The sequence below is a fragment of the Colius striatus genome, chromosome 15 (genome assembly GCF_028858725.1).
Source record: "Colius striatus isolate bColStr4 chromosome 15, bColStr4.1.hap1, whole genome shotgun sequence".
NCBI lineage: Eukaryota > Metazoa > Chordata > Aves > Coliiformes > Coliidae > Colius > Colius striatus.
In genome coordinates, this window is record NC_084773.1 from 6554820 (window position 1) to 6575994 (window position 21175).

The following is a 21175-nucleotide window of genomic DNA, read 5'->3' on the forward strand; positions in this document are numbered from 1 at the left end:
GAATTTGCCCCAGAGGTTATTTAGCAGTTTAGCATGTGAAAGCCATCTGTGAAGCTTTCCTAAACACCGGGGCTATTGGCCTAGAGCTGAATGGCTCTGGACACTGATAGTGAGATGTTCCTTGGCCAAATCTAGCTCCCAAGCTACCAGAGCAGCCTGCAGTGATGGCATTTGCGCTGAGTTATGTGGGAGGTGGTATGTGTGTGCAGCAGGGTGCTTGCAATGCCTTTCTCTCTTTGGTTTTGGGTAGCGTATTTTATTCCTTCACGAAAGGGATCCTCCCTTTATACCTCTTCAGACCTACACTTCATAGGATTGGCATCCATGAGTGTTAGGGGTTTTTTAGGCAGAAAAGCTTACTGTCACAGTAAAGGACTGAAATTCTGTCCCATAGGAGCTGTGTGCAAATTCCTTTGGTTCTCTGAACTTGAGGAAGTTAGGAAAAATTTTTCTTCCTTAAGTGCCTAGTGTGGTACAGTGGGCAAACAGGACCACTTGCATCCCTTTCCCCCCAGAACTGCTTTGTTTCTTGCCCTTTGTTAGTTCAGTTGCCTTAGGGGAAGCTGGAAGGAGAAGGTCAGGCTTCCTCTGGTAATACCCCTTTGAGTCTGCTGTGTGAAGTCTCCAGCAAGGTCACTTTTTGATTTCTCTGTCTCTCTCTTGGGAACAATTACTCTGAATGGTTGCTTTCTGGGTAAATACATACACTGTTTATAGCTCAATGTTGTTTCCAGCTTTGAAATAGAATGTTTCTGTTTCAAATTTGTTATCTGTCTGTAAACTGCATTTGATTGGCCTCCCTCTGTGCAACTCTCCCCAGTCTTGGCAAACTTGCAGTGATCTCATCTTTCTTTTTAAATAACTGTAAACATGAGATCTGCTTCGAGTGGTAGGACCAATCTGCCATTTGTAGGGGCAGATGCTCATGCCAAGGTGCCTTTCTGTGCTGCTTCATATATACCAGGTGCTCTCTTCACTCCTGTAGCTCAGTACTGAAAAATTTGGTAATACATTTGACCACAGAAGTAGAAAGAACAGCTGGGTGGGTTTTTTTTTTTTGCAAAGAGGCAAATATCATCTCCTAATAATTTAACAAACTCTGTGAACTAATATGTGGATCCCAAAGAGAATGACAGCATATACAAATAAGGACGTTTGCATCCAGCAATGTCTGCTAAACCTTGTTACTAAGACCTTGGTGGGAAAGCACCTGGGTTAAGATGACTGCTGGTGCGAGTAGATGCAGGGCAAGGGAGCTGGTGAGGGGGCTGGAGCACAAATCTGAAGAGGACCTGTGAGTGTTCAGACTGGAGAAGAGAGGCTGAGAGGAGACATGAGCACTCCCTCATGTCAGGCAAACTCCCTGCCTGACAGGGGCTTGTAGCGAGGCCGGGGTCAGTCTCTTCTCCCAAGTGATAAGTGATAGGACAAGAGGAAATAGCCTCAAGTTGCACCAGGGGAGGTTTAGATTGGAGATTAGAAATAACTTTTTTGCCTGAGAGGGTTGTCAGACACCAGTCTGACCAGTCCCAGGCTGTCCAGGTTGATGGTGGAGTCCCCATCCCTGGAGGTGTTTAAAAGATGCATAGCTGAGGTGCTGAGGGACATGGATTAGTGGTGGGCTTGGCAGTGTGAGGGGAGGTGTTGGACTGGATGACCTTAATGGTCTTTTCCAACTGAAACAACTCTATGATTATGTGAATTGGTGTGCAGTGAGGCTTTGGCAGGGACCTTTGACCTTGTCCTCTGTAGTCTGCCATGCTAGTGATGCCACCTGTATGGGTAACAGGAAGGTTGGCCAGGTCAGTGGTTCCAAGCAACAAGGTATAAGACAAGTTGGACTCATGTAGCTCAAGTGTGTAAATCCCTTAACAGTTTCCTTGCTACTGTGTTGGTAGGAGTGTGTGGATGGCCACCAGCATCCCAACATCTGCAGTAGGTAGGCACAGGTCTTGCCCAGGGTTAGACAATGCAGCTAGTGTGGCTTTTGCTGGCAGGACTATTGCTGGCCTGTAATGAAAGTGAGGAGCTTGTGGAACAAAAGCACATGTAGTATTCTTTCTAAAACCATGGTGCAGTTTTTGTCCTGGCTTGTGGTAATACATCTGCTGTAAGGAAGTTGAGGCCACTAAAAGGAGAGACTGGATTTGCTTTGTAGGATGATGGCATAAGGCACAAAACCAAAACAGAATTGACTACCTACAAAGTAAGTATCTGCTGTTAACATTGAACATTTAACTATCCTCTATGCTTAAGGTCTTGGTGGGACAGGTCATTGCTCTGCAAAATGCCATGCTTAGTGACTTCAGTAGGAACTGCCTGTCTGTGGCCCTCTTGCTTCTTTCCCTGAATGCCTGAACAGGAAAAAATGGTGGGGGAAATCTTCAGGAAGTTCTGGGTTTGCTAGTGGGAGAAATGTTCTCTTAGCAACCATAAATCAAAATGGACATACATCAAAAGGATTCAACAGATATTGCTGAGCAGCACCACATGGGCCATGTGTGGCCCAAACCAGAGAGTGCTCTTTGTGTTGTCTTCTGCTGTAGGTCAAGTTGTCCTGTGCTGGCTGGCTGGCTGGACAGAAATTGTGTAACTCTCAGCATTGTTGGTAGCAGATCTCAGACAAAATGCTGTTTGTTATTCCTTTGCCCTTTTGAATCTTCTTTCTTGACCCCAATTTGTGTTGTCCCAATATTGCCTTTAGATAGTGCTGCAAACAGTGTCAATCTTGTGTTCTTCCCTTACAAGACCAGACTAAAGGGAGACGTGACTGTTGTGACACCCTGACATGCCAGTGGCACGTGGTTGGCGTTCAGCAGCATGTGCCCTCTGTCAGCTCCACCATGTGCACCATCTCTTATCATTCAGCTACTGCTTTCATGTCTGTCTTTTCACATACCTGTAATAAATTCCTGCTGATGTGGACCAGTGTTATCCTAGAGAGTTGCAGCATTGTGGCTGTCAGTGATTGCTCAAAGCTCCACATGATGTGACTAGATTGCCAGGACACTCCCGGTGACCAGCTTCATTGAGAAGTCTGTGCACTTCCCAAACGGCTTTTCATGTACAAGACCTCAGTAATTGTCCCCTTGGCTGGTCTGCCACTTCAGCAATGAAAGATGAAAAGATTGATTCCAGCTTCAGCTTCCCAGTGAGACTCTGCACAGGTGATACCCACTGAGCAAACAAGCTTTGTTGTACCAGAAGGCCTCTCTGGAGCCAAAGTTAGCTGTTGGCCTGCTGATAGGTTTGTGACTGACAGGCAACAAAAATAGCAAACATGTTGGAGAGCTGCAGCCTTGCCTAATGCAAGGTGAGTTATTCCTTGGTCAGGATTTAGTGGTCCGTTTCCACTGGACTGCTGGGTGTGCTGAAGTTCTTTGTGCCCAGGCTGGGTTTTCTGGAGTGACTCAAAGGCAGGCAGACATTGCCAAACTGCTTCTCGGAATGATTCTTGCATTGCTGTGGGAAACCTCACTGGAATGTGATTAGAGCAACTTTGGTGTCCATGTGTCCAACCTCACAGCCTGGTTTAGAGGAGCAATGGTGCACCTCCAGCACAGGCTGTTTCTGTAGCACAGCGTTGTCTGTTGGCACCTGCACTGATGCCAAGAGGTCAGGTGGGAAGCAGAGAGCATGAGGTTGAAATTAAAGTTAGTGTCCAGCACTGACTGCTTGTTTCCTCCTCCTTCACACTGTGCTGTTAATGATGCTGGGTTTGTTTAATGATTTAGGTGAGGAGAAGCAGAGAAGCATCTCTCTGTTGATGCATTCGGTTAATGTTTTGGTTGAGAAGAGAAGGCTCCTTCCTGAGTGACTGGGACTTTCCACATAACTGTTTTGGTTAGTCTGTGATGTCTTCCAGATGGTGCTGGGTGATACGAGTTTGTTGGCTTTGCTTTTTTTGTGTATACATTTTTGTTTATTGTGTGTCTCCTTTTTGCTTTCCAGGGCCCATCACTTAAGCAGTTTATGGATATTTTTTCTCTTCCTGAAATGACACTGCTCTCATCAGTCATTGATTACTTCATAACTCATGGCATTGAGTTTGACCAGGTGCATCTGTACAAGGATATATCTGTGAGTAAAATGTCAACTGCCCCATCCACCTCAGAGCTGTGAGCTCTGGTTTGTTAGCACCAGTGAGCCCTGCAGTACCCACAGCTCAGGGGCTGTTAGTGCCTGATCTGACAGCATTGAATCTTTAGATTAAAGCATTTCCAGGCAAGATTCAAAGCTGTGTTTTCAGAACATGTTGGGTTTCTGTGTGTACTACAGAGTTGGTGTTGCTGTAGATTATCTCTTGCAGGAGTGCTTAGGCTGGTTAGGTTGAAGGCTCTTCTGTGGGAAATGTCACAGTGCTTTTATAAATGTTTTCTGGTTCTGAAAACATTGAAGCTCTGTTTTCCTGCTAATATCTCATTTTTGCCCTTGCCTGCTCTGGGAATCCACCCCTTCCCTTTGCAGCTACAGAGCAGTCTGATCCTTTGGGGATGTTTTCCAGTGGGTGACTGTAGCTTTCAGGTTACTCCAAGGTGTGCTAACTGTGTCCTCCAGCTTCACTCCTGACATTTGAAAAGCCTGGGGGGGATTATCAGCATTGTTGGGGGTACTGTCTGACATCTTAATGCTGTAGGCAAGATGTTAAGTGCTTGAGATTGCTGTCCTGGGTGACTTGTGTTGGCAGACAATGCATCTTCCTTGGTAGCCAAGCCTTTTGCAATGCCTTTTTCTATGGAGAGGGGTATTTGATGGGAATCTTCTGCTCACTCACTGGTAGCTGCCCATACATAACACTGCCCAGTCTTCTCTTGAGGGAAATGGGGCGCCAGGTCTGTGCTGCTTCTTTTATGATAAGGATCCACCCTGTCAGCTTTGCTGCAGGCAAGGATTGCAGCTTGTGTTCTCATCTTCTGTTAGGGCTTGATAAGAGCATGCCAGCCAGCTCCCCACAAGACCCTAACATGTTTCTCTAGGGTGTTTTTGCTCTTGGGGAACAGAGGACACAACTGACACCTGAGGCCTTTTGTTAAGAGTGTCTTTGGAGCCTCCTTTTGAGGTCAAAATGGAACATATTCCTAATTGAAATCTTGAGAGCAGGTGGGTGGCTGCTCCATCCAGGGCAGATGGTGTGCTCAAAACTCCTGGGTGCTAATCCTGGCATTTAGCTTCACATCCTTTGCTGAGAGATGTGGTTGTTCCTGAGCAGAGACTGAGGAGGCACAGAAGAAAGCTCCAACACAAACTCTGTGCCAGTGCCTGAAATCTGTACTGAAAAGTTGGGGACTGTCCTGTGCTCTCAACAAACAGTTCTGGCTTTTTCTTCTGTACAATGAGGATAAACAACCATTTTTTGCCAGACTTACCCCTCTCTAGTACCTGAGTGCAAGTGCAAAGAGCTGCTTTGCAGACACGAGCACAGCAATCCTTCTGTGCCTACACAGACAGCTGTCTGGAAGACTCGCACAGCCCCAGCTGTGACTGCCACACAGGCTCACAGTGAGCGGGTTAAGGCATGTCTAAACCTGACTCTCTCCTCTGATTCTTGGTGGTAATTGTGATTGCAGTGCTGGGTGTTTGAGAGCAGGTTGAGCTTAGAGAGGCTGCTCTGAGTCAAAAGGGCAGACCCTGAGGCAATGGTGAAGGCTGAAGCTGACATGACAACCAAGTAGTCCCGTTGCACCAGTTTGGTCTCTTTGTGTTTGAGAGTAAGAGCATGGAGTTTACCCTGTTTTCCTTTGGAGGAGTTTTTGAGCCCTCTGACACCTCCCCAGGCTACCAAGATTTGACCTGCAAGAACCTTATAGCTCATCCCCTTTTGACCCAAAGCCTTGCTTGCTTTTAGTGACAGCACTAGTCAAGAGAAAGTTGTTTTCTTGTTAAACTCTTGCTTTGTGTTCAGTTTCTTTCCACTAAGGCAGTCTCTTGGTGAATGAGATGTGACCTCTGCCTTTTTGCCATTCAAATCCACACGGTGGAAAGAGACTCCTAAAACTGTTTTGAAGAGGTAATGCCTCCTCCTCCTTTATTGTCTCCCATCTAAGTTGTAAATCCTGGTTCTCTCCCAGCTTTGAAGGAAATGATTTTCGGGGTGATGAGCAGGTTTGCTGTGAGACCAGGTGACTGTGTGGTGGTGTGTGTGAGTGTCACTGCAGCAATGTCAGTGGTGAGTGTGGGAATCTGGTCTTAAAGGGCAACTCCTGAAGGAGCACATGCAGTGGAACAGGGATTTAAGGGTCCTGGGCAAAGGCAGAATCTGCCGTCCTGTCTAAATTGTCAAGGATGAAGTTGGTACCGTTCAAACAAGCGTTTGCATGTGCAAGCAAATGTGTTACTGCTCTGCAAATGGTTCCACTTCTCTGGCATATCTCGCTGAATGGAGACTTGGGAAGAATCTCAGTTGGGTGTGTCCAAAAATGTGTTGCATCTTGGCCTTTGGCCTGGAAAATAGATGATATTTGGATGCCCTTGATAATATCTGTTTTAACTTGTCTCCCTCCTGAAAAGTGGGCAGCTCTGTTGTGGCAAAAAAAACCCTGACCCTCCTGGTAGAGGCTTCTGTTCTGCTTGTGCCCACTGGCCACCTGGGGCTGGGAGCTGGAGCCAGCCTTGGCTCGTGGGCAGCGTTTTGGAATCACAGATGCTGAACTCTGCTGCTGTTTGTCTCAGCCACTTTCCCATCCTTTGGGTCACATTTGGCAGAGCTTCCATAGGCACAGGGAGGATGAAAAGCAAACTAGTGTCTGGGCCAGTACACTTTTGGGCAATAAATGGCCCTGTAGTAGCACAGTCTTGATTGCCTTAGTAACAGTGTGGTAGCATGTGCTGGTTTCCAGGAGCAGGAAGGAAGTTGTGCTTTCATAGATAGGTTTTGAGGGTTTTTTTTTCCCTTGTACTGCATCAACTACTGCATTCTTCTTTCTGCCATGTTGGTGAGCCTCACTCTTCAAGGTCCTCTGCTTAGCATTAAGGTAGCTTTTCTGCATTCAGCAAGAAGAGGGGATGTGTCATGACTGTGTTGGTGCTCAGCAGTGGCAGGAGGTTTGCATGCTGGGAAACAGCAATGTATGTAAAACTGAACCTTTTTCTTTTCCCTGCCCTTTTCTTTAGGATGCCATTAGAGATGTGCATGTGAAAGGAGTGATGTACAAATGGATTGAAAAAGATATGGGTGAGTTAAATAGAGCTCTGGTGCCAAATCTATCTCAATATGTCTTGTGGCATTCTGTATAAGATGCCTGTGTAGGTCCTGCACACAGCCACAGGGGTCAGGGGACACAGATCAAATTGATCAGATACTTGATTGTGACATGCCTAAAGGGAGCTGAGAGGTAGAGTGGCATGAGGGACCAAGTGGTAATTAGGGTCAGGTGGAGGATCCATTTTAATGGAAGAAATGCCTACACAATGGCTTTAGTTTGATTTTCCCTCAGCCTGTAAGTGAGGGATGATGGTCCTTAGCATGATGTGAACATGCAAAGGCACCATCTGGGAAGGCTACCCTGTCATTCAGGGGAAAGAAAGCTCCTGGTAGCAACATGGCCTGGAGTGGCTGTGCCTGGACTTTGTGACTGTTGTGTGTCAGCCCTCTTTTTTTGCCAACCTTTTCAGTTCCTCAGTCGTCTTCTTCCCCCTACATGGGCTTGATGAGGATGAGGAGGGCCCTTTTGTCACCATGGTGGTTCACTACCTGCCTGCTTGAGGTGGCTCTAACTCAGGCCTACTGAGTGGTACAGGGGCAAGGTTTAGTTTTGATTTTAAAGACATGTGGTCACAACCTGGGCCAAAATTCTTTGACTGATGATGTCTGTTTTATTCTGATATAGAACAGTATATTCTGCATGGGGATGAAATCTATGCTGTGCTAAACAGACTGGTGAACCACAAGAAGAAGCTCTTCCTCATCACAAACAGCCCCTTCAGCTTTGTGTGAGTAGTTCCTCCTCAGCTCCATGTGCAGCCCCTCCTGGAAGCACCTGACAGTTGTGTGCTGCAGCCTTGTGTGGCAGTAGCCACGAGAGTGCTGGCTGGGAAGCAGCTGGGGTGAATGTTGTACCCCACAGTCCTTTCTACAACATTGGCTCAGTTTTTGAAGAAGGAGGAGCTGGCCACAGTGTTACAGAGCAGCCACTTTGGGTTGTCTCTAGCAGCTTTTCATAGAATCATTGAATTGTTTTGATTGGAAAAAGACCTTAAAAGACCCGAGATCATTGAATCCCATCCTTTCCCTCCCCCTGCCAAGCCCAGCACTAACCCATGGCCCTCAGCACCTCAGCTCCATGGCTCTGCAATAGCTCCAGGGCTGGGCACTCCCCAGCTCCCTGGGCAGCCTGGCACAGGGGCTGACGATCCTCTCAGGGAAAGAGTTAGTTCTCATCTCCAATCTAAACCTCCCCTGGGACAACTTGAACCTATTTCCTCTTGTCCTGTCACTCATTACTTGGGAGAAGAGACCAACCCCCACCTCACTACAACCTCCTGTCAGGTAGTTGCAGACAGTGCTCATGTCTGCCCTCAGCCTCCTCTTCTCCAGGTTGAACACCCCCAGTTTCTCCCCATCAGACTTGTGCTCCAGCCCCTTCCCCAGCTCTGCTGCCCATCTCTGGACACACTCCAGCCCCTCAGTGTCTTTCTTGTGGTGAGGGGTCCAACAGTGAACACAGCACTCAAGGTGCAGCCTCACTAGTGCTGAGTACAGGGGGACAATCACTGTCCTGGCCCTGCTGGTCACACTGTTTCTCATACAAGCCAGGATGCCATTGGCCTTGGCCACCTGGGCACAATGCTGCCTTGTATTCAGGTGGCTGTTAATCAACACCCCCAGGTCCTTTTCTGCCAGACAGCTTTCCAGCCCCTCTGCCTCAAGCCTGTAGCACTGCATGGGGTTCTTGTTCATCACAGACTTCCCCTGGTACAGGAGAAAGGGTGGGACAGCTTGAACCAAAGTGCTACATCAGTACTCCATGCAATGAGGCAGCCTTGGAAGAGTCACAGTCTTTGTACTTTCTGCTCTGTTACTGAAGTGAGAGTAAATTTAGGACAGACTGTTGTAAAGATGCAGCGCTGGGGGGAAAGAGTACCAGATGTGTTAACCTTTCTGTTCCTTTGCCCTTAGGGACAAGGGAATGAAGCACATGGTTGGCAAGAACTGGCGGGACCTCTTTGACATGGTGATTGTGCAAGCTGACAAGCCCAACTTCTTCACCGACCGGAGGAAGTAGGTGGCCTGGGGCACTGCTGCACATGGGCTTCAGCTTTGGGCCTCCTTCCCTGCAGGGAACTGCTCCTTTTACCTTCCAAAAGAGCAGTGGGTTTCTAAGGTCCTACTCTAGGTCCAGTAGGCATCCAGCTTTCCTCACAGGTGCTCTCTGAGGAGAGGAACACTGACCAGTGTGGGCACAAGTGGATAGAATGGGCAGTGCCAAGCAGAAGGCGTATGTCTGAACCTGGCTGTCTAAAGCTCATCAATTGTGTCATGGTCTAGGCTTAGCTGAGCTTTTTAGAGGTAATAATATACTTACCATTCCACTCTTTTCTTTCTAAAGGTTTCTGAGAGCTGGCCATTTCTTGGCTCTGGGTCTTGAGAGCGTGACAAAATCTTTCCTTTTCCTGTTCCCCACAGCAAATATCTGTGTGGTTTGGGGATCTTTGGCCTTGGGTTTCTTCTTTAGTTTTTGTTTGTTATTGTATTATTTGTTTTGGGAACTTATGCCTGCTTTGTTGCCTCAGCTCACAAGTGACCAGGGACTGCACTCAAGGGAGAGGTCTATCCTTTCCTCTTTATATGTTTTCTTCCCCCATTTCCCAGGCCACAAGGGTAAACCTACAGAATGGCTTTATAAGCTGTGCTGACCTGGTAAAGGTTTTCTTTGTGGCATGTAGGTGAAGTGTCTTACAAATGTAGGCTGGAGCTGTGATGATCTGGCCCTCTAGGAGGGAAGACCTGTGGCTGTGTGGTGCTAAGGTCCACTGCTGCAGTGGGCCAGTGGAATGACATGGCATATACATCTGAGGTGAGGGCAGCCCCTTGATGGTGAACTGTGGAGTGCTTTCTCTGAGGGAAAATGCAGGTTTGCACTGGAGACCACTCAGGCTTGAGGAGTCCCTTGCCTGGGTAGGCTGTGGAGTTCATTGTGGGAGGCTGAATCCCTGCTGCCCCGTGGCAACTCAGGATGGGAAGACATTGTGCTCCGCTTGCAGCAGGAGCAGCTTCATACCAAAGCTTTTGATCCCAGAACTGAGAGTTTGGAACTCCTGTCCCATGAGGGAGCAATGTTCCCATCGAGCATGAGTGTTCATGGGGGTCAAGTAAGTTAAGCCTTGTTTTGCTGCTTCTGTCCAAGTGGAAGGTAACCAGGCAAGCCCTCAGGAACAGCAGAAGCCAGCTTGGGTCAGCTGCCAAGATCAGCACAGAGACTACTGCCCAGCCTCTCTGCAGACTGCCTTCTCCAATTAAGACATTCCATGGTCTCTGCTGGGTTGGGGCATAGCCAGACTGGAACAGGACACACAGTGTCTCATGGAAAACCCTTCTTGGCCTTAGCATTTCAGAGAGAGCCATTTATCTTTTTGTTTGTTTACTTTTAATGTTATTGTTGTTATTTTCCTCTCTTCTGTATCTGAGAAGCAACAGGAGCTGTTGGGGTTATTGGCACTAAATGGTTACAGTCAATGGAAGCATTTTGCAAAGATTTTTTCCCTCTCACCCTTTCTCTTCCTCTGAGAAAATAGTGCAGAAAGCCCAGAAGGTGGCTTCTCATGTAGAGCTTTTGTTACAAGTTGTTACAGAGGTAGACAAATCTGCCAATTGAGCTGTGGTTGCTGGGTAAATCACAAAAATCACAAGAAATGGATTGCTTCCCCTCTTTGTTTCCAGACCTTTTCGAAAACTGGATGATAAAGGCTCACTGCAGTGGGACAAAATAAACCAGCTGGAGAAAGGAAAGATCTACAAAGAGGTAAGGTGAATGGGTGCACAGAGGGTGTGAGGCAAGAGTGTGAAATGGTGGGGACTTAGGAGACACCTGCAGTTTTGGAAGCCACTGGAAAAACCTGGAAGTCAATGGAAAACAGGAAAATCTGCTTAGTCAGGTGAGAGAATATGATGAGTTCTTCTCTGGGTCATTGGGGGATGTCTGATGTTTGAAAAGGGAAAAAAATGAAGTCCTTGAGCACCTGTACTAGAGGGCATTTGCAGAAGACACTCTCTAGGCACTGTGCTGGCCTGGCTGGTGGCAGTGAGATGCCCCTTGCCTACATGCACACTGCTCTTGCTGGCCTGGTAGGACACTGTCCCCCCACATGCCTTCAGCACAGCTCTTGGCAGCACTAGCCTTGCCATTGGCATTCCTCTGAAGAATCTTTCAGCTTCTGCTGAGATGTCAGCAGTAGAATAAAAGCTCATTTCCTCCATCAGAAAGCCCTGCCAAAGCCTCAGTTTCCTGTCAGGGTGTGATAAACCGACCTTTCAGAATGGTGAGAGGTGCTTTGTGCCAGGTGTAGCACAGGCTGCTCTCCTGCCAACCACAGCTTTTCACAGTTGCAGGAGGCAGGGCTGAAATCAGGAATGACAGCTGCCTGCTAGGAGAACTTTTTTGTCTGCCGCTCTGAAAGTTTCCCACCCAGCTGTGTGTCAGTGGTGCAGCTGAAAGGTGTGTAAGGGGAAGGATGTAATTCCACCCAGCTCAGCTGGGCTGGGTGTTAGAGATGGAGAGACAGAGACAATGAAAGCAATGCAGGGCCAGTTAACTTTGGGTGTTGGGTGATTGCCTTTCTCCCCAGGAGGGCCTATGCTGAGTTATATCTGTCCAGGCTGTTTCCCTGTTTCTGTTTGTGTGAACACATCCTCTGCATGTGTAACAGTGAATGGCTCCTGCCCCAGTGTGCAAAGAAACCTTCACCCTAGGAGCTCTGTTCTGACATTGTACAGCATGGCCAATGGTAGTGTAGCTTCCCCTTGGCTCTTGTGATGCCCTGGTCCTAAAACTCTTGTCCTTGTCCTGGAGGGGCTCCCAAGAGTGTGGTAGTTCAGGTTAAGAAGGCAGAGTGTTCTGCAATCTGATGTGTATGCAAAGGTCTTCCAAATTGTCCTCCCTAAGGTTGGAAAAGGTGAACTTGTGGAGGAGGAAACAGAGAAATCAGAGTGATCAAACAGGGCACAAAGCCTGGCTCCTGCCTCCCTCCTCTTCCTGAAGGACAAGCATGTCCAAAGGATGGACTGCTGCTCTGGTGAACTTACTGCCTTGGGGTGTTCTTGCAGCTAGTCTGTCCCCTGAGAAAAAGTTGCCTCTGGCATTAGGACAGTTTGTTCTTGGTTGTGAGAGCTGTCCAGTCCCACGGGAAGAAACTGTTAGTGAGATCACAGTCAAGTAGCTGAGACCTGACCTGCAGTAGGAAAGTAGGTCATGTCCTTGAGCAGAGCCTTTGGAAGCCTCTGGCCTGGCTGGTGGGTCTGGCCAAGTGCTTTGCTAGTGTCCCACCCTCAGCCAGGAGCTGGGAACATCCAACTAGGGCTCATACAAAGTGTCTCTCCCAGGGCAAACTGGGCAAACTCTCCCAGTGGGTTGGCATCTCCCTGGGGAGAAAAGGTGAACCTCCGCCCTGGGGGTATTGCTGAGTTACATCTTGCTTTTGGCCACCTACATCTTTTGGCCACAGGTTGCATACCCAAGGGAATGGTGCACTGAGGAAGGGAAAAGATGAGGAAGGAGAGGTGGGTAGAATTTGAGGTTCCAGTTCTCCCTCACCATGATCCAGCTGCCCACCTGTGGTCCTTGGGATGTGACAATGTGTGTATCTTGCCCATAGGTCACTCTATCCTCAGCATTTTTGGTTTCTTGGAGTGCCACAATGTGCTCCTTTTGCTGCTGAGTGGCTCATAAGTTTGCCTTGGGTTGCACACTCCAGTCTGTTGGCCTTTTCCTTCTCTAGTGGGTTTTGTTTCCATTGTGTGGAGATGGAAAGGGGGGCCCTGAAGTCTCCTGTGTGTGCAGCCAGAAGATTAGAAAGCCTTCAGAGTTGCTCTGTGCTGTGCTTTAACTGGAGCTTTGGGAGAGGTGGGTTGTTTTACTTTGCTGTGAATGTGCCCAGGCTGCCTGGCTTTTGGGCCTGGTTCAGCAATTCCTATGACTTCTATCCTTTGGGCTGGGCTGGTGGTCAGTGATGTGAGAGCAGCCTCAAGAGCTCCAGACTCTGAAGGCTTTGCACGATGGTGCTCTCTTCCCCTCTGATGCAGCCTGTGAGATGAAATCTCCATCACCTCAGCCCAACAACTTCTAAACCCAGAACACCTGGGAGTCTTTCTGTCCATTACTCAGGCTTTTCTAATTTAGACAGAACCAGGAGAGTCTCTTTTCCTTTTGGCTTCTAAACTGCCTCCTTTGTTGCCCAAACTACACGAGTAAAAGTCCATGTAGTCCTCTTGACTGGCTGTGCCTCAGAGCACAGAACTTTCCCTGAATTACCTCTTGGGTTTGGAAGAGTTTCTGCCTTCTTGTGTAGCCTAAGCAAAGCTGAGCCATGAACAGGGGGAAGCTGTCACATGAGAAGTGAAATAAGGTGGGGAAGGACAGAAACCTCTGAGTTTGCATGGTGGGGGAGGGAGCAGGGTGACACCTCAAGGGAGTGCTCACATCTGTGTTGGGCCTGTAACCACGTTTCCCTCTGTGCTCCTTTCACTTGCAGGGTAACCTCTTTGATTTCCTGAGGCTGACAGGCTGGCGTGGCTCCAAAGTGCTCTACTTTGGTGATCATCTGTACAGTGACCTAGCGGTAAGTGAGCAGGTCCGTGCTCTGGGAGGGCTGTTGGAGGGGGAAACAGGGCCCAGACCCCAGTGCTCAGGTGGGCTGTGCTGGCTGCTCTGCAGGCTCTGGCACACACAAGTCATTGAAGCATCTGAACTCTGCTGCCAGGCAAGAGCAAGCAATGCAGAAAGAGCTCCTGAAATACTTACTTGGGGGAAAGAACATCAACTGGTCTGTGAATCTGAGCAGTTTGTGTGGATCCCAGTTACTAGGTGCTTCACATAGCTGATCCTGGTGTGGGCATGACCTGGCATGGGCCAAGGCTGCCTGTCCCCTGAGAGTCTGTAATGGGAACACACTGCTCTTCTAGGGACAGTGCTGTGCTTGGCTTCCAGGCTTGATGCTGAATTCTTGGCTGTTTTCTCACCCCGACCTCCAGGACCTCATGCTGCGTCACGGCTGGAGGACGGGAGCCATCGTTCCCGAACTGGAGACTGAGATTCGGATCATAAACACAGAGCAGTACATGCACTCCCTGACCTGGCAGCAGGCTCTGACAGGGCTGCTAGAGAGAATGCAGGTAAACAGCTCCTGTCTGAGCAGGGGGGGTGACAGCCTGCCTTCTCAGCCTATGTTTTGGACTTAGCCTGGGGAATCAGGGGACGTACCACCTTGCCTGTGATCTCAGAAACACCTCCCCCCCTCTCCTGCTGCAGTGGAGCTGTGGGTTTGTGACTTACAGTAGAAAGGGGCCTGGGGGAGAGCTGAGGTGTGGCCTGCAGGACTGACACAAGAGCTTTCTGCTGTTGTCTTTGCAGATGTATCAGGATGCAGAGTCGAAGCAAGTCTTGCTGGAGTGGATGAAGGAACGGCAGGAGATCCGGTGAGCGCTGTTCCCCTTGCCCATGAGGGCTCTGGGGGGCTCCCAGGCCTGCACAGGCCTGACCTGTTCTGGGGACACTGGTGCTGTAGCTATTGGTCTGGGGGGGGGGGGGGTGTCTTCCCTTGTGTCATTTTTGGGGTTTAAGGGCAGAGAAGCAGCAGTGGGAGGCTGCACTTGCCCCTGCATGGGGAGGGGTTGCTGGGCTGGGGCATGGCAGTGAGCCCCTGCCCCTAAGAGGCTTGGTAACAAGGGAGAGTGCAGTGAATCTTCATCACAGCTTTCATCAACGCCTTCTGGGAGTGGGGTGGCCCAGGGCTAATGGACCAAAGGGGGCAGAATCTGTGTCAATGGCCTTTTATCTACAAGAGCAGCGTCTCTTTCTCCTCAGGTCGCTGACGAAGAACCTGTTCAACCCGCAGTTCGGCAGCATCTTCCGCACCTTCCACAACCCCACGTACTTCTCGCGCCGGCTCGTGCGCTTCTCCGACATCTACATGGCCTCCATCAGCTGCCTGCTCAACTACGACGTCAACTTCACCTTCTACCCGCGGCGCACGCCGCTGCAGCACGAGGCGCCGCTCTGGATGGATCAGCTCTGCACCGGCTGCATGAAAACCCCTTTCCTGGAGGAGATGGTGCATATCCGCTGAAGGGAGGTACTCGCGGCGCTCTGTGCGCGGGGCCGGGCTGCGCGGCTGCAGCACCTCTGTCTACCACTAAAGGGCGTTTGACACTCACGTATGTGTGTAGATGGTGTGTTTATTTTGTCCCTTCACTGGCTCCATCCCTTTCCCTGAGGTGCTTCGTAGGCTGGACAGAGGGGTACTGTCCTGGGCAGGAAGCGAGCCGCAGGGAGGCCGCTGTAGGAGCAGGTGAGATGATGGGGTAGGTGAGATGGTGGGAGGAGTAGGGGAGAGGTGCTGGGAAGCTGCTGCTCCCTGCTCTGTTCTGGAGACGTGGCTCAGAGAGGGCATCCTGAGCTCTGGTGCATGGTGAGGGCACTGCAGGCCCCAGGTGAGGCGTGACAAGGTGGATCAGGGTTGCAGCTGCCCCAGAGCTTGAGAGGATGTACTGGGGTGTGAGGGACAAGGTGTACTGTGGTGTGAGTGATGCTGCAGGGGGATAGGGTTGTCAACTGGGTGACCAGGCAATGCATCAGGGATGACAAAGCCTCAGCAGCATTCTGGATCCAGAGCTGGAACCACTCCCCTCCCCCATACACGGGCCTACCTGGTGGGTACCCCTGGTAGGTAACAAGAGTGGGTGGGATGTGCAAGCCCTGGGTGAGAGCCAAGAGGGAGGTCAGAAGGTCTAAACCACAAGTGTTAGGTGATATGCTTGGGTTAGTTTGTTTGCAGCAGCTCAGTGCGCTGTGCTGTTTTTTTGTGTCACAGGACATCACAGTTTTAGCAATTGGTATGGTCGGTTGTGACCTGCAGAGGGATGTGTTCAGCCTTGCAGGGAAGGTGTGGGGCTGGCAGCAGGAGTGAGGTCACTGAGCTGTGGCCTGAGGTGGATGGAGGGGCTGGTGAGGCTGTTGGAGGTGGGGGTGTGAGTGGGAAGGGCTGCAGGATGCGCTAGGTCTGAAGAGGATTGTGGCCAAAGCACTGTGGTGCCTCTTGAGGAGGAGGAAGAGGTGATAATAGCAACGCCAGAGCATATAGGACAGGGGATGAGAAATGGCCTGGAGGTCGAGGCAGGTTGGAGCTACTGCAGGTGCAGAAAGTAGGTTCCTTCCCCAGCTTGGGGCCATGGTGTTTGTGGCCAGGCTTCAGAGTGCCCCAAGGGTCAGGCAGGGTGCTGGGAGGAGCAAGGGGCAGTTAAGTGGGCAGGGGGGATTGAGTTTGTGCCACTCTGATGCTCTGTCTGTGGGAAACAGAAGGGCATCATCAGAAAACTCTGTGTGGGAAGCTGATGGCAATGGGATGAAGGGGTGAAAGGCATTGCAGGGGTGGGGAGTGCATGGTCCCCAGAGCATGCAAGAGCTGCCTTGGAAGAGCCCATGGAGCAGGTAAGGGCAGTGGGTTTAAGGGGAGGGAGGCTGGGGAGTAGCCATGGGGCAGGCAAGGGTGGTGTGTGAGCGTGGGGCTGCAGCAATTGCTATGTGGGAATGTGGAGGACCCTCTGCCAGGAAACTCCTCAGAGAAAGGTGCTGAAGTACACGTGTCAGCAACCCTGTGGGATACACGCACACACATACATGAACACACAGAGTCCCTCCTCCTGCCTGTTCCTGCCCACACGGGGCCAGGCTGACCTGTCAGTCGGTAACTTGTCCCTGTGCTCCCCCACAGCTTTCCCAGTGGCCTTGCTCATGGCTGGGGAGGGCGCCTGAGCACTTGCTGTTAATGTGGCTAATGCCTCTGGTTTGTGCATGTGCCATTTGATGTCTTTGTGTAGTGTGAAGGCTCAATAAAAGGCTGCAGCATGTGTAACTAACCGACTAACCACTTCCTACAGGGGGGTGTGTGGGGGTGCTCCGGAGCCTGGGGCTCAGCTGGGGGGGAGGCGTCTGGCACACCAGGCCCAGGGAGCAGTCTGTGCCCCTTACAGCCACAGTGCGGGGGGCGAGGGAGGAGCAAAGGGAGGGGCTGGGGTGGTGAGTGAGCCCTGGGACTCGTACCTGACCCTGGGGAGAGTGTGAGGGGACGTGCGGGAGGGGACAGGGCGCGGGGAGGGGTGACGGCGCGGGGCCGCGCCGCGCGGGGCCGCAGTGGCCGGGCTCCTTCGTTCCGTGCCCGCGGGGCCGCGGCGGGCCGGGTCAGTGCGGGCGGCCGTGCGAGGCGGCGCCGGGCTCCGCCAGCGGCGAGTCCTGCGGGAGAGAGCGCGGTGAGCGCGCGGCGGCGCGGTGCGGGGCCCGCGGCGGGACGGGCGCTGCTCACCTGCAGCGGCTCGTAGTCGGGCGCGTGTGCCCCGTACAGCGGGTTGGGGATGGCGACCAGCGGCCGCGGGGCGCGGGGCCTGGCGCCGCACTGCGCCGCAGCCTCCTCCTCCTCGTCAGCCTCGTCCGCGCGCAGGTCGGCCTGGCAACGGGGGCAAGGTGGGCGCGATGCGCCGGGGCCGCTCCGCCCCGGGACCGGCCCCGCACGCACCGCAGCGGGGGCCAGCAGCCGCGGGCAACGCTACGCGACCGGGGGGCGTTGATCAACAGCCACTGGACCAAGGCGGCCAGTGGCGTCCTGGCTTGTATCAGAAACAGCGTGACCAGCAGGGCCAAGCAGTGATTATTCGCCTATAGTCTGCGCTGGTGAGGCTGCAGCTCAAGTGCTGTGCTCAGTGTTGGGCCCCTCACCACAAGAAAGACGCTGAGGGGCTGGAGTGTGTCCAGATGGAGCACAAGCCTGATGGTGAGCAGCTGAGGGAGTTGGGGGTGTTTAGTCTGGAGAAGAGGAGGCTGAGGGGAGACATGAGCACTCTCTGCAGCTCCCTGACAGGAGGCTGTAGGAAGGTGGAAGTTGATCTTTTCTCCGAGGTAATGAGTGATAAGAGAGAAAACAAGCTCAAGTTTCCCCAGAGGAGGTTTAAACTGGAGCTGAGGCAGAACTGTTTCCCTGAGTGGGCTGTCAGCCCCTGTGCCAGGCTGCCCAGGGAGATGGGGAGTGCCCATCCCTGGAGCTACTGCAGAGCCGTGGAGCTGAGGTGCTGAGGGCCATGGGTTAGTGCTGGGCTTGGCAGGGGGAGGGGAGGGCTGGGACTCCATGAGCTGAAAGGGCTTTTCCAGCCAAAACGATTCTATAACTCTATGATCTGCACCCCCAGACTCCATCCACCTGCCCTCCCTCCTGCCCTCCCCCCGACAGGCCCCTGACCCCACACTGACCTGGAAGTACCCGAACTGTCCCTCCCGCCGTCTCTTCTGGCAGTAGTAGGCGATGCCGGCAGCAGCAGCCAGCACCAGCGCGAAGCACAGCGCCGACAGCGTCCCTGTGGCCACTGAGCCCGGCGCCTGCGCCGCGCTGTTCACCTGCACCCAAAAACAGTGTCCTGGCGCTGCCAGCCCTGCCGTGGCTGCCCGCGCTGGCCATGGGCAGCCCAGCCAAGATGAGCTGTGCCGGGAGAGAGGACGAGGCCAGGCCTTGAGAGGACTCATTTCCAGGCCTGGCACCTGCTGCTGCAGCTGGGTCGCTCACCTGGCTGAGGTGGACGGTGGGCGCTGGGATCCTCAGCGGCTCTGCAAGCGCGTGAATGATGCCGTTGAAAGCCACGATGTCCCACTCCACAATCATCGTGTCATTGATCCCCTTGGCGTCCTGCAGCACAGGACAGAGATGGTCACCTGGATGGAAGCTTCCCCACCGTTCCCTGTCTCAAAAGAGACGGGGTGAAAACTTGTGGGGGTTTCCTTTTGGCCTCTGCTGAGGTTAAACCTACTGAGTGCTCTGTACTGTTGCCCACTGGAAGGTCTGATACATGGAGGTCGTATCCTGACTGGGAGGGGATGATGGTGCCCGTTGTGAGGTTGTAGCTGAAGAGGACAATGTTGCTGGATGACACATGGAGCTTTAGTTCTTCCCCTGTCAGTGTCTGAAAAAGCAACAGGGAGCAGGGGTGAGCAACAGCTGAGCTGGCTCTGCCCCCTTCCCTGCTGCTGTGTGCAGCCTAAGCCCAGCCATGAGACAACTCCAGTCACAGGCAACATGGCACAAAAGTGCTGTGCAGAGAACAAGGGACCGAGTCACAGCTCAGCTGCAGAAGGCTCTGAGCGACCTGACCTAAATGCCTCTTCTGAGTGAGGGGTTGGACTAGGGACCTCCAGCAGTCCCCTCTCACCAAATTCCTCCTCCTTCCCCAGACTATTTCACATCACCATCACACCAGCTTTGGTGGACTCCTGCTCTCCTTTGGGGCTCTGTTCTATGCCCCCTTGAGCAGCCACTCATCCCTGCTTGCTTACTTTATTGTCTGTGAAGCCAGAATTCAGAGGGACAAAGAGAGTTTTGGGAGCAGAGTCATCAGACAAATAGGTGAAAAAATCCATTCCTTCTTCTGTGTCGTTGGCAAAATTCAGCAACATCTGGAAAAGATGAGACATCTCCCCCATCAGCCCCCTGCCAGCAGCTCAGTGCTGTTACCTTCCTACAGCCCACGAGACATCTCCCAGCCCTGGAAATAAAAGGCCTCTGTGTTTGTGCTCTCTGCCCTGTGTGCAGACCAAATCACCACTTCTCCCTGCTCTGCTGGTCCCTCCCTCCCTCCCTTTGCCTTGATACCAGCTGCCAGTGGACTGAAGGACCAGGAGAGCACTGCTTACAGAATAGAAGGTGGAGAAGCGAGCGTGGTCTGCCAGCACCTCGGGCAGTTTGCCACTGCACCAGTACCCATCTCCCACGAACCCATCACGGCAGGTGCAAGTCAGATCTGCAAAGGAACACCAGAATGTGACTTAAGGGAGCTGGGATTATTTAGTCTGGAGAAGAGGAGGCTGAGAGGAGACATAAGCACTCTCTGCAACTACCTGAAAGGGGAGGTGGGAGTTGGCCTCTTTTCTCCAGTAATGAATGACAGGACACGAGGAAATGGGCTCAAGTTTCCCCAGGGGAGCTTTAGATTGGAGCTGAGGCAGAACTGTTTTCCTGAGAGAGTTGTCAGCCCCTGTGCCAGACTGCTCAGGGAGCTGGGGGAGTCCCCAGCCCTGGAGCTATTGCAGAGCCGTGGAGCTGAGGTGCTGAGGGCCATGGGTTAGTGCTGGGCTGGGCAGAGGGCAGGCAGGGCTTGGACTTGATAAGCTTAAAGGGCTTTTCCAACCAAAATGATTCTATGATTCTATGAGTCACCTATGCTGGCTGCACTGGCCACCTCTCCCGTGACGTCTGGATACCCCTCAGCATGTTCCCTCCTGGCACGGCCATGGGCAGATGGGGATGTGCCCACCTGGCCATGGCCCACACTGCAAGGGCAGTTCTCTGCCTGCTACCCTGACATCGACCTGTACCTGACTCAGGAAAGGTGCTCGTGCCTCTCACCCTTCTCCCTGTAGCAGAAGGCATCCCAGGTCTCGCTCAGGTTGCTTCGGGAGCCGTAGTCCACGATGCCCACTCGGTTCGCCCCACAGCTGGGGTTGGGGTAGGCCGTGGGGTATCCTGCGGTGCCATTGTCCAGCCAGCCCACCAGGCACAGGTGGAACCCCATCTAGCAGAGGAAAAGGCATGATGAGATCAAAAAATAATCTCTCTGGCTCGGGTTTTCTGCCCTGATTCACCCTCCCATTGTGCAGCCTTATCTGACGTCCCCCAGCACCCAAAGGGTTGGGCACCCCCAGCCCTCCTGGTTTCGTGGATGGAGCTGGGCCAAACAGGGCCCAGCTGAGGGGATGAGAGGTTGCCCACCCATGTCACGGGCTCAGCACCACGTGCCCTCGCCCCATCCTGACCTGTTGTGCCGCAGAGAGCTGCCGGAAGGTGGCCAGGGACGCGCCTTCGGCCGCACACGCTGCCCGAGCCTCCTCGTAGGTGAAGTCGTACTTTCTGCGGGGTGACTGCAGGTGAAAGACGCCCATGGTCTTATCTGCAAAAACACCACAGGCAGGGGCCATCAGTACAGCACAGAGAG

General features: G+C 52.1%; 2 protein-coding genes across 2 annotated transcripts in view; one reads left to right on the plus strand and one right to left on the minus strand.

The window, feature by feature from the left end:
• The window catches only part of NT5DC2 (5'-nucleotidase domain containing 2), a 28731-nt gene extending 13368 nt beyond the window's left edge, over positions 1 to 15363 (plus strand). Inside the window, exons 6-14 of the mRNA XM_010209213.2 lie at positions 3952 to 4080; positions 7111 to 7171; positions 7827 to 7929; positions 9116 to 9217; positions 10877 to 10958; positions 13684 to 13770; positions 14183 to 14323; positions 14562 to 14626; positions 15015 to 15363. Of these exons, the coding sequence (XP_010207515.2) occupies positions 3952 to 4080; positions 7111 to 7171; positions 7827 to 7929; positions 9116 to 9217; positions 10877 to 10958; positions 13684 to 13770; positions 14183 to 14323; positions 14562 to 14626; positions 15015 to 15276 (1032 nt within the window). The 3' untranslated portion in view covers positions 15277 to 15363. The remainder of the gene's footprint in view (positions 1 to 3951; positions 4081 to 7110; positions 7172 to 7826; positions 7930 to 9115; positions 9218 to 10876; positions 10959 to 13683; positions 13771 to 14182; positions 14324 to 14561; positions 14627 to 15014) is intronic.
• Positions 15364 to 17303: 1940 nt separating this feature from the next.
• Positions 17304 to 21175, minus strand: part of STAB1 (stabilin 1) — a 61114-nt gene continuing 57242 nt past the window's right edge. Inside the window, exons 62-70 of the mRNA XM_062008753.1 lie at positions 20997 to 21130; positions 20590 to 20755; positions 19878 to 19984; positions 19521 to 19640; positions 18998 to 19150; positions 18757 to 18876; positions 18447 to 18590; positions 17509 to 17649; positions 17304 to 17438 (exon numbers count right to left, since the gene is read on the minus strand). Coding sequence (XP_061864737.1) covers positions 17388 to 17438; positions 17509 to 17649; positions 18447 to 18590; positions 18757 to 18876; positions 18998 to 19150; positions 19521 to 19640; positions 19878 to 19984; positions 20590 to 20755; positions 20997 to 21130 — 1136 coding nt within the window. The 3' untranslated portion in view covers positions 17304 to 17387. The remainder of the gene's footprint in view (positions 17439 to 17508; positions 17650 to 18446; positions 18591 to 18756; positions 18877 to 18997; positions 19151 to 19520; positions 19641 to 19877; positions 19985 to 20589; positions 20756 to 20996; positions 21131 to 21175) is intronic.